At 47.7% G+C, this 12,265-nt stretch overlaps 1 protein-coding gene across 1 annotated transcript in view; it reads left to right on the top strand.

Moving 5' to 3' along the window:
• Positions 1-518: 518 nt before the first annotated feature.
• Positions 519-12,265, top strand: part of mfsd14a2 (major facilitator superfamily domain containing 14A2) — a 14,907-nt gene continuing 3,160 nt past the window's right edge. Inside the window, exons 1-11 of the mRNA XM_067253592.1 lie at positions 519-713; positions 2,759-2,854; positions 5,323-5,385; positions 5,707-5,834; positions 6,436-6,550; positions 7,343-7,561; positions 7,873-7,986; positions 9,399-9,470; positions 9,815-9,927; positions 11,630-11,727; positions 11,850-12,016. Coding sequence (XP_067109693.1) covers positions 630-713; positions 2,759-2,854; positions 5,323-5,385; positions 5,707-5,834; positions 6,436-6,550; positions 7,343-7,561; positions 7,873-7,986; positions 9,399-9,470; positions 9,815-9,927; positions 11,630-11,727; positions 11,850-12,016 — 1,269 coding nt within the window. The 5' untranslated portion in view covers positions 519-629. The remainder of the gene's footprint in view (positions 714-2,758; positions 2,855-5,322; positions 5,386-5,706; positions 5,835-6,435; positions 6,551-7,342; positions 7,562-7,872; positions 7,987-9,398; positions 9,471-9,814; positions 9,928-11,629; positions 11,728-11,849; positions 12,017-12,265) is intronic.

Raw genomic sequence — 12,265 nt, 5'->3', positions numbered from 1 at the left:
TAAACAGCACGCCATAAATAAAAAGCATTATTAGTGTTGACATTAACAGCAATACGTTCCGAAAATGATGTCCATGATGAACAATCAGTACCAAGTTATCAAGCCACATCTGGTATACTGTCAGAGCAACAAGTGTCTTTTTCTGTATGATAGGCAAGTTAGGGAAAATATGGTATTCAACAGTAAGTGTATATTTTGTTTGTATAATGGAGTATCAAAGTTTTTATAGAAACACAAGCTCGGTAACGCACATTTATTGGTATGCTCAGTGCTCATCCGAAAAAATGGGTTTAGTCCCTTTGTTCTGGCAAACCCACATGCATGCTGACAAATTACATTTTGGGATCAATAGTACAAACATGTTGTTCAACCTATCACTATAGACTATAATCTGCCTCCCACTAAAGCTTCACCAATCGGTGGGAGATCTCGTGCATCAGGGGCGTGTTCCGTTTTGTTCAGGAAGATGGGTCAAAGTGAGGTGGGGATGGGTAGCTAATCATTTAGCTGTAGCTAGATAGCGAGGTATCGAGAAGAGGCAGTATATCTAGAGGAGTCAGTTATTTATATTTTTTGTGTCACAACCCAAAAGTTAACCCTTTAACATCAAGAATGGACATAAGTTAACAATGACGGGGGAGAAAAAGAAGAAAAAGCGGCTGAACCGCAGCATTCTTCTGGCCAAGAAAATTATCATAAAAGATGGAGGCAGTGTGAGTTAAATATTTATTTTTCTGCGTTAACTGGACACCTAAATAGCTTGCCGGATGGTTGGTGACATTGATTTGGTTTTAAGAGTATTGGTGTCAACCTCTTTGGCTTTCCATAATTATATCCAGTGTTGTGCAAGTAACTGTTTATTCTAGCGGGCTAGCTAACTAGCCGCTAGCTAGCTACCCAGCTTGTTAGCTAACCAACAAGCCAGCGGCCTGAAGCGTAGGTTTACACGTCATCTCAGCTCACACTGTCTGGCGATGATGTTTTGGATGTCCGGGTCGCCCTGCGCTGCTCGGCCGGTTTGACTGTTACGAATACTATATGTGTCGTTTTATTTTATTACGCCTGGAACACAACCAAGTTAGGGAGCATTCTAGTCATGTAAATGTGTACATTAAATTGACATACCCAAAGCCTTGTTTTTTAGATGTCTCTAGGGGCTTGGCTACGTTGTTTACGTTGTAACACAGCAAGACGCTCAATAAGCATGGCCGTATAACGAGCTTTCGTTCGTTCATTTGAAAAGGAGCAAACCTAATAATGTCAAAATTAATGGGGTAGCTGTTTCCTCATTTGCACGCTAACCTGTATGGGATCTCACTAATCTCTGGGGCTAATGTTTGGAAATAAAGGCTGCTAGACGTGCATCAGGTGGCGGAGATATTGATAGTTTTTCTTAAACCTTTTATAAAATGTTTAATTTGCATAGCACGCCAAACTTTTTTAGAATTGTTTTCAATTAGCTGCATGAGTAGCTAGCTAACAGTCATGAAGCAAAACGGCATGCTAATTCTATTCCAGAAAATCGACAGAGCCCCATCATGGTACAGCCTATATAAATTGTGAATTAGACTTTGCTACAGACGGAAAGTAGTCAGTAGGCCTATTGATTTGTTCCCTCCTTATGGTGCCATGTGTAACACGTTTTACATCTATAATTGATTTGTAAAGAAATGTTAACAAGCTATGTGTCTGTTAAACCACATTTTAGGTTTAAAGTATGGGGTAATAGTCAAATTGTTTAGTTAACGGTCAAATTAAAGAAACCATCACAACCTACAATCTGCAGAATAAGTTCAAATAACTAAAGGTTTTTCAAACCAAGTCCATTCTCAATTTCATCTTAAACCATTGTCAGTGCTATTGTTAAATATTTCCTGATGCCTAAACACTTGATGTCAGACAGGACATTACACCACCATTACATGAAACTTATTCACAGACTTAACCAATTGCAAAATGACTTTGTTGTTGATGAAGTAGTACCTTTGAAAATACAACAAAAGCCTTGTCACCATTTCCACAGCAGGTAGCAGTTCCTAAATTTCTAACGGACGAAAAGTCCCTATCTAGATTCCCCTTTGTAAAAGCAGTGTTAAACACCCAGCCACACCCCACCACAAAGCCACGCTCCCCTGTGAGGACTGTACACCTGCCGTTTGGTTTTCCCATGGTGCACTTAGACAGACGGCATGGAGAAATGATTCTCCAAACAAGTACACTGTCTTCCTGAGCAGGCCCTGCCCTACTTAACAGGTTTCTAAGCGACCTAACTGAGATTTCACACACATCACACCCATGTCCAACAGTTCCCTCAAATATCAACCCCAGATCTGAGAGGGATCTGCACTTTGAAACATTTGGGTTTCCCCCCTCTCATTTAAAAGCGGGAGATTGCTTACAGTGATCCAGATCATTATAATTTTTTCCTTCAAATCTATAATTTATAGTAAGATATTTGCAGGTTTTCTGTCTGCCTCCAGGCAAATTTGTTTGCCATTCAGTTTCAGTGGTCATGTCTGATCACTGTACTATTGGCAGTTGGCCCACCCTGCATTTATAAATCGTCTAAACAGACCCGGTCTGTCACAGGCAGTCGAGTGACAAAGATTTGCGGATATAAAAGCAATTGTCTCAAATAAATTCCTTTCACTGTTTACCACAGTTGCTAGCAGAACCTTTTTAATGCGTGAGTGCGTGCAGTGTTTCTAGCCTCCCTGACTAGCTGACTGTCCTGCCCCTCCACCCTGTCTCCCTCCAGCCTCAGGGGATCGGAGAGCCCAGTGTCTACCATGCCGTGGTGGTCATCTTCCTGGAGTTTTTCGCCTGGGGCCTACTCACCACCCCCATGCTCACGGTAAGCCACACTACCCACAACCCACATGGTCAACTTGCTCCACCACTTGTTCCTCAACATGAAGTCAACTGTATGGTAAGGAACACGACTGGTTCTCATCGACGCCAACGCAGTCAAGTGTTCCCACCGCTATCCACTGCTGGTGCCTCTGAGACCTAGCCCAGGCAGGGCCGTTTCCCCATTGGCTTGGCGTCAGGTAGCCCCGCAAACAACACTGAATAATTGAATCCTAATTGAATGGCAAGAGCCAGATGACGCACCCACATGTTTGGTGGATGAGTGTGAAAGAGAGAGAGAGACCTTTGCTGACGCTAATGGGCCGAGAAATATGAAAAAAGGACATCAAACGGTGTATTGTTTAGTCGCCCTCACTCTGCGGAGAGGCACGTCACAGGAAGAGAGGGGCCGCGCGGGCTGTCGTCATGCTGCTTTTGCCGATGTAGACAGCCGCAGACAGATCTCACCTCAAACGCAGGGCTGGCCGCTGGTTTCAGGCAAACAACATGGAATTGAATCAGCGTCGTTTATCGAGACAGTCCAGGGTAATTTCTTTCCATATTTCATCAACAAGGCCCAGGCCTGTCTCCAGTACGCCTACGTCTTTTCCATCTGACAAGACTTGCTCTCTCCCACCCAGGCTACATCAGGATATTTGCCTGACTTTGTCTTGGGCTACATTATCGCATTCTACAGATCTTGCACCAATCGTAAACAACAACATGCGTACGACCCAGCCGCAATAAACACGTGTTTAGCTCATTCACAAGCGATGGCATACTGTAATGTGGAGAGAGAGAGAGAGCTGCGCTCATTATACGTTTGTTGCTTCGTCAAGATTTGCATTTTGGGTTAATCAGAGCAGAGCTGGCTTTGAAGAGGCACTTTATGGTGCCCACAGAGCCCCTGCCTTCATTAGTAACTAAGGAATATGGCCCTTAACAACCACCGGCTTTCTGCCCGGGGCTGTGTTCAGATGGCTGCACAGCAGAGCAGTTAGACTGGTACGGGACTGCCCAGTAGGCTTGCTGAGGAAGCACCAGGCTGTCTTTCAGGCACACTTCTACCTGTGGGGGCAGATTCTAGTGGGTCCACATCGTTTTGGACTAAGTAAAGGCTTCCACTATAGGATATTCATGACTGGTGGGTGTGTAGTTGTGCTCAGTGTTCGGGTGAGAGAAGGGGGGGGGGAGACTGGAATGATATAAGGAGACTGGGAAAGAGGGGGGAATTAGACAGGAGGGATGAAGACAGAGGGAGACAGAAAGGGAAAAGTGATTGTGCTCAGTGGGGGCTCTGGTTAACATTATGACCAGGGTATAATTCACATGAATGGTTTCCTTTTGCTAATGGTTCCACTGCAACCCAGGACCGAACGGTGGTACATTTCTCAGTCTGGTGTGCTTGTGTGTCCACGCAGCTGCTTCGGAAGGGGAAGGAGTCATTATCCATCTCCAAATTCAGTTTCAAAGCAAATGTCGTTTCGTGTGATTTAGCTTTAGCGTCTATTTCAATGCACCATGCAAACCTCTCTGTCCTTTGTTGTTGATTGGTTTTGTTTGACATTCACTCACCACCTCCAGTACTGGGGCAGCAAGCAGGGAGACGTTCATGTAAATCCCTGTGTTCGGAATCAGCCGTGTTTGAGGAGAGGAGGGACAGAACAGGGACAGAACACGCTCATGGTCGACATTGAGCGAGTGTGTTTACTTTCCATGTGTATTCTAAAGACTAGACACAGATCTTTTGACTTTGTGAACTTGGATCGATGGAAGCTGTGGCCCTCCCACAAGCAAAGCTTTGAACATGCGTAGGTAAGCAAACTGCCAGAGTCACCGTGGATACTGCTCATTGGCCTCCGCCACCATGGGGGGAATCACCACCTGAAACCTGGAAACCACTTTGCATATCAATTCATGGAACGGAATTGTGATTTAGAATACTTCCCCACCCCCTCACCCCTAGTGCCTTTGTGGTCTATGTAACTGTGTGTGTGTGTGTGTGTTTGTTAAAAAGAGCGAAAGGAAACATATCTGCCAGTCAAGGCAACTTGACTTGAACATCACTCAGTCCCTAACGTCATCCCCAGTCTGAAGAGATCCATATTGACACAGAGAGAACCATGCCTTTCTTAATTGAAGTTTGCAAATTGGCCTCACCACAACCAGCATATTTATTGCCCAGAGAGGCTGCTTTTTTGACCTCATATGGAACCGCAACCGGCCCAGTACTGATGCTATAACAGCCAAGCAAAACACTTCATTTAAATTTCCATGATCTTGTCTAAATATTTAGTTGTCTTATCGCCCTCATAAAAGGGCCGACACCTCACCGGATGTGTACTTGACACACGTTGTGCTTTCCTGCCCTAGCTCTGGTTCCATTAACATTTAAATGTCAGGCTGTGTGGGGGATGTGCTGTATGTTTGGGTTCAAGGTCTAACAATGCTTTATCGCTGTTTGTTGCCCAGGTGTTGCACGAAACATTCCCCCAGCACACATTCCTGATGAATGGGCTCATTCACGGTGTTAAGGTAAGAGAAACACGAATGCACGCACACACTGTCTCTGAGACGCACACACACACACACATATTTAGCTATACACGCAAACACCTGTCTGTAGGCAACTGGTCACACCAGTTACTTCAGTCACCACATAAAATGAGGTTCCGTGTATTTCTGCATCGTTCCTCTTGCACGATGGGAGATGCGTTTAGAGGAAGTCAACCATTAGCGCACTCGTGCTCAAGTCAACTGTCTCCTTTTTGACGTCTCATTTTGCCCTGCTCCCTCCCTCCCCCTCCTCCCTGGTCTCTCTTCCATGCTCCCTGAACCCTGTGCCCCCCCACCCAGGGCCTGCTGTCGTTCCTGAGCGCCCCCCTCATAGGGGCTCTGTCAGACGTCTGGGGCCGCAAGTCCTTCCTGCTACTAACGGTGTTCTTCACCTGCGCCCCCATCCCTCTGATGAAGATCAGCCCATGGTGAGGCACCCCACACACACACACACACACACACACCCTTACAGGATGGATTCGATCGTTACAGGACGTGTTACAGTGTTGTAGGACGATTGAGAATGTTAGAGGGTGTTTTTGAATCTTCTCGTAGTGAATGATGCATAGTTCTATGAACTGCAAACATTTAGGCTTCATCGCCTTAGAGCCTTGGCACAAAATATATTTTCGTATCTGCAAAAACATTTCTTAAAGTTCTTATGAAATGTAAAAGTGAAACGAAAGGATCTCTGAAGAAGAAAAACATTGGAATCAAATAGAAACTTAACAGAATACAAGTCAGTCCAGCAGCATACAGGCAGCATACAGGACTGTTCAGTTCTGATGTGTGCTCGTCTGTACTTCCTGTTTCACATGACTATGTTTCCTGTTGGGCTTCCGCTCCAACGTTCATATATAGTTATAGAACATATATAGTTATACTACATGTATAGTAATGGTACATGTGTAGGTACGGTACATGTATAGTAATGGTACATGTGTAGGTACGGTACATGTATAGTAATGGTACATGTGTAGGTACGGTACATGTATAGTAATGGTACATGTACCGCTCCCGCCCCCCCAGGTGGTACTTTGCTGTCATCTCCATGTCTGGCGTGTTCGCCGTCACCTTCTCCGTCATCTTTGCGTACGTGGCTGACATCACGCAGGAGCACGAGAGGAGCACCGCTTACGGCCTGGTGAGAAGCTTCAGCATTACACCCCCTCAGGATGCATACTATAGAATCCTCCTAGCATTCACACGTCAATATATTTCTGGAGATCAAATGTTTTTTCCCCTATGACCACTGTCTGTAAATCCATGCCTGGAACCCAAATAGTGTGTCCATGATTACAGATGATGGTACCAGGCATGCCATAAGGTTGTAACCGCTATGTCATTTGCTGCCGTGGCTGCCGTTGGCCGGTGTGGAATGTGTGGACCATATGGGGTTTTCATAGGTTGTTGTTGAATGGGTTGTGGTGTCAGCCGGCATCAGAGAGAGCCCCGCCCTTGTTGTTGTTGTTGTTGCTATGACGTTCCATGGTTAGAAGGACTGTTCTGAAGCTTCCCTCTGGGAGTGGGGGGGGGGGGGTAGATGCATGCATTTTAGAGCACTGTCACACAATGTTTATTATCATACTCATGTTTACATTCCAAATAGTGTACTGTGCAGACGCTTTAACCCAAAGTGTCGTACAAAAATGTGCATCGCAAGTGCAGCAGATAATCAAGGACTAGAAGTGCACAGTTTCTAATAGCACTACAGCGGTTCATGAACAATCTGTTACAAGACAGCAGCGTCATTTTTCAAATCCATTAGCCCATGTGTAACTAGGGATTTAGGTTTTATCTGGTTACAGACGCAACCCTAACATGACCCGAGACATTAGGAAACACTGCCCCCCCCCCCCCCCACACACACACACACACACACACACACACACGTCCATGGTTCCCTGGAGGCTGAATCCACCATGTCCCCCCCCAGGTCTCTGCCACGTTCGCCGCCAGCCTGGTGACCAGCCCAGCCATCGGCGCCTACCTGTCGGTGACGTACGGGGACACCCTGGTCGTGATCCTTGCCACCGCCATCGCCCTGCTGGACATCTGCTTCATCCTGGTGGCCGTGCCCGAGTCGCTGCCGGAGAAGATGAGGCCGGCCTCCTGGGGGGCGCCCATCTCCTGGGAGCAGGCGGACCCCTTCGCCGTGAGTACACAACCAGGAGGAGCTGAGCTCATCGCTGGTCAGGGGCGGCCTTGCATGTAACGGGTCAGCCCCTTCACAGTGAATGGGGGACGGGACAACAACTCGAATTAGTCGAGCCATTTAGACTGTTGAATCTAAAGCTTTCATGTGAAACAAACCGCCTTCTGAAGAGGGACTGGAGCAGGCCAACTCGATAGACAGACAACACTGCATTAGATGAACCCCAGTCTGTGGAACTGGTAAGCCCCAGTTCTTGGCATGTTGGAAGGGTAATTGGTTGATCTATGTGTGCTTCCTGTTCCTCCCTCCAGTCTCTGCGTAAGGTGGGCCAGGACTCCACAGTGCTGCTCATCTGTATTACAGTGTTCCTGTCCTACCTGCCAGAGGCAGGGCAGTACTCCAGCTTCTTCCTCTATCTCCGACAGGTACGGCAACAACGCCTCTCTCCCTCTCTCCCTTCTCCCTCTCTCCCTTCTCCCTCTCTCCCTTCTCACTCTCTCCCCCTCTCTCTCCCCCTCCCTCTCTCCCCCTCCTTCTCTCCCCCCCCCTTTCTCTCTCCCTCTCCCCCTCTGTCTCTCCCCCTCTCTCTCTCTCCCCCTCTCTTCCCCTCCCCCCCTCTCTCTCCCTCTCTCCCTTCTCACTCTCTGTCCAGTAGATAAGAGTCAAACTCACGTTTCACCAAATATACAGTAGAATGTCTAGTTTTTTGTAGTAGTAGTAGTTTGGCCTTAATTGGACAGAGAGAGTTAGAGAGAGACAGGAAATGTAGGGGAGAAAGAGAGAGAGTTAGAGAGAGACAGGAAATGTAGGGGGGAAAGAGAGAGAGAGAGGGCTCGGGCTCAAACCCAGGCCACTGAGTTTGTTTCTCAGCCCATATTGTACGTACCCTACCTGGTGAGCCATCAAGCATCCCCGGAATGTTTTGTTGGTGAGTCACATTGGCAATGCATCAATACCTTTTAGCAGTAACTAAGGAATCGGTTCATTTTCAAAACGAGGGTGCAAAACAACCAGCGTTTGAGTCTTCAGTATTTGTTTTGGACACTAACTCAAGCTAACTTGACCGTCTCCTCCCTCTGGTCAAACATAGTGTTTGTTTGGAAACAGGTTTTGACCCTTTGAGTCTGTCAGGCCAGTCTGACTCAGAGAGACTGCAGGCCCCTCTCTCGTGGAATAAAAATAAACCACGCCGACCTAGCCAGACGACGGCTTCTCCTGACACACTGTTCCTTTGTCCCTGTCTGCAAAAACAAAACAAAAAAACTGCGCTAATGTCCTCCAACAGTAACGCCACGCGGTGAACTGGTCTGGGAGGTCATGGTGTAGCGCTCCTCATAGCCACCTGCTGTAGTGAGCTGGTCTGGGAGGTCATGGTGTAGCGCTCCTCATAGCCACCTGCTGTAGTGTGCTGGTCTGCGTCAGGCCTGATAAGGGACAGTGCGCTTTGACCTGGAAACAAAGTAGGGATGGCAGAGCGGCGCCCCCCTCCCAAAGTGCTGCCCAAGGCCTGCTCAAGGTCGCACGGAGGAGTGTAAATAATGGGATATGCCCCCCCCTCTCTATCTCTGGCCTTGTTAGCAGTTAGCAGTTCAAATACAAAAAGAAAACATTCTGTTCTCCATCCTCCCTTTCTTGAGGCAGTTGGCGTCACAATCCGAGGTCGCTTCCAATAAACCTGCCTTTGCACAGCTGCAACCAGTCAGGTTACACTTGATGAGATAACATGAGGTGCGGGGATGGGAGGGTGGGAACAAAGGAAGGGGCTGCGTTTGAGGAATGCTGGGGGGGGGGGGGGGGGGGTGTGTTCAGTCTAACCTCTAGTGTTTTCCATCCCCAGGTCATAGGGTTCTCTTCTGAGACGGTCGCTGCCTTCATAGCTGTGGTGGGAATCCTCTCCATACTAGCCCAGGTGAGCTGCACCCGACCACCTCACGTCCTGCCCTCCTCAAGGGCTGCCCTCCACCACCGAATGAAGTTCCAATAACAAACTCCATTTCGACCAACCGGGATTATAAAAGATTGCGTGTCGGTGGGCCCATTTGTGGGGGGGGGGGGGTTTCCTCGAGAAGCCCCGTCCAGATGGATGTCCTCTTGTCTAAGGCTCAGCTTTTAAAGGCTTTCTCCTGGAAACCAGATATTGTTATTTAAAGAAAAGGAAAAAATTACAAATGATTTGACTCCAGTCCCGGTGTTTAACGTGCCCCTCTGTGTGTGTGTGTGTGTGTGTGTGTGTGTGTGTGTGTGTGTGTGCAGACGGTGGTGCTGGGGATCCTGATGCGCTCCATAGGGAACAAGAACACTATCCTGCTGGGTCTGGGCTTCCAGATCCTGCAGTTGGCCTGGTACGGCTTTGGTTCTCAGCCCTGGTGAGTAGGCATGCGGCAATTTCATCTAGGGCTGAACGATTAATTGCATTTGCGATAATATCGCGATGTGACAAAACGAGATTCTGTGATCGCAAAGGCTGCGATTTTACTTTGGTCACGTGACACACGAGAGTAACGCAGGTTGCAGACGAAGAATCAGTGTTGTACGTTAAACTTTACCTTGACCTGTACGATGGCCATAGGCTCGACAGAACCTGACACGTTGCTACCTCACGGGGCAACACCACCAACCTAATTCCGCCCTAAAAAAACACCACAAAGCCATGTAAGATGCATAGCTAAAATGCTGAACACCAGTGTGTCAAATAGCCTAAGCCAAATAACACCCGACAGGATCACTGATCGAAATGTTTCAAAAGCCTAACTCCATATTCATGTACGAAATTACTCAAGCAGTAACAGCGTTCATCACGAAAGATATGATGCCCCTCGGTGATACACATACAGTAGGATCACTATGGCTGACCGTGCCATACTGTTTCTGTTAGGCTACTGACTGGATCAGAAATGTTCAGACAGTGTTTTGTTTTCTTTTAAGATTTAACCTTTAGATGGATGAGTTCTAAATATTTCCGACGGTCCCCACAGCGCAAGTTTTTTTTCTCCAAAACGGTAGCTAGCTAGCTTTAGTTAACAATGTGCAACGCACATGTTATTAGCCTACGTTTAGCTTTGATCTACCAAAATATTTTTGAAGAGGAACTTTGTGTGTTATGTTGCTGACTGGAGATCAGTAGTATACATCTATATTTATTATAATAAATAATTTAATAATCGCATATTAAATCACAATTGCAATATTAGTCAAAGTAATCACAATTAGCTTTTTCCAAAATCGTTCAGCTCTAATTTCATCGATCGATTTATAATATTATCTTTCATTAGAATTTTTATCATGAGTTTTTGTAAACCATGTCACGTTCATGATGCAGGCCAGGCTTATGAATTCAACAATGCAGAAATCGCTCTAGAAAAGGTGAACCAACTGCAGTACCCCCTCTGGACCACTGCAGGGTAGCAAAACGGCATTCTCAACACGCAGCCAATTCAGAGCACGTGTACATCCAGTGAAAGTGTTGAAGGAGTCTATTTCCCATGAAGCCTGCTGGAGCGGGTGTACTTTTCTTATCCGGGGCTGTAGCAGTGCTCTGGGCCGGGAGAGGATGTAGCTCTGAATCAGTGATCTGGATGTTTATCCTGGCCTGGCGGTATTGTCTTACTGCTGTTGTTCTTGGCCATAGCTGGCAGTAGTGGAAGAGAGGTTCAATAAAGGCCAAACTGAAGAAGAAACATGCACACACATATATGTATGAATATATGCACTTGTGCTGCACTGTGCTAGGACATCAAGTGCCAGGAAGGGGTGTGTGTGTGTGTGTGCGTGCATCTGTGTCCACAGCACCACAGTGGACTGATAAGTTGGTTTGTGATATTGCGGGCCGGAGGATTTCCGTGTTCTCTGTGTGGTGTTAAGCTCACACCGCTGTGTGTCCCTGCTGCTCTCTCTATCTCTCCCCGTAGCTTGGGAGCGCTGGGAAGGGCCTCGCCTCGTGATAGTCACATGTGAATTCAAGAACGGGATATTTCCCATTGTTTTGTTTGTGCCGCTCGGGCATATAGGTTTGTTAGTGAAGTGAACTGAAGTGCACTCTGTGTGTGTGTGTGTTTTGTCCCCGTGCAGGATGATGTGGGCTGCAGGCGCGGTGGCAGCCATGTCCAGCATCACCTTCCCTGCCATCAGCGCCATCGTGTCCCGCAACGCAGACCCTGACCAGCAGGGTGAGCACCCACCACCTCCCTGAGTGTGGATCAGTAGCTGTGTGTGTTTGAGAGAGAATGCCTCTTTGCCACCTCGGGCCTATGTTATTAACATGTGTGTTTGCCCCCCCCCCCCCCCCCAGGCGTGGTCCAGGGGATGATCACAGGGATCCGGGGCCTGTGTAACGGCCTGGGCCCAGCCCTCTACGGCTTCGTCTTCTACCTGTTCCACGTGGAGCTCACCGATCTGGACGCCGTCGACGGCGCCGACAAGGGCTCCAAGCCCAACATGGCCAACCCCACTGACGAGGTGAGCCCCCCCCTGGGAGGGCCTGGCCTCGGCCACGTCCTCAGAGCTCGCCTGGAGCCTGTCGTGTGCTCCAGTAGCCGGAGCGGCGTTGGTTTTGAGGCACTTTTTCAAGGAGAAGACCCCAGGCAGGCAGGCAGGCACAGACACAATCACAATCAGACAGAATTATCCTCGCTCTAATGACGTCCAATCCTTCTCTCTCTCTCTCTCTCTCTCTCTCTCTCTCTCTCTCTCTCTCTCTCTCTCTCT

Source organism: Osmerus mordax, chromosome 16, assembly GCF_038355195.1.
Source record: "Osmerus mordax isolate fOsmMor3 chromosome 16, fOsmMor3.pri, whole genome shotgun sequence".
NCBI classification, from domain to species: Eukaryota; Metazoa; Chordata; class Actinopteri; order Osmeriformes; family Osmeridae; genus Osmerus; species Osmerus mordax.
Note: the sequence above shows the minus strand (reverse complement) of the source record. Positions and strands in the feature narration are given on the sequence as shown.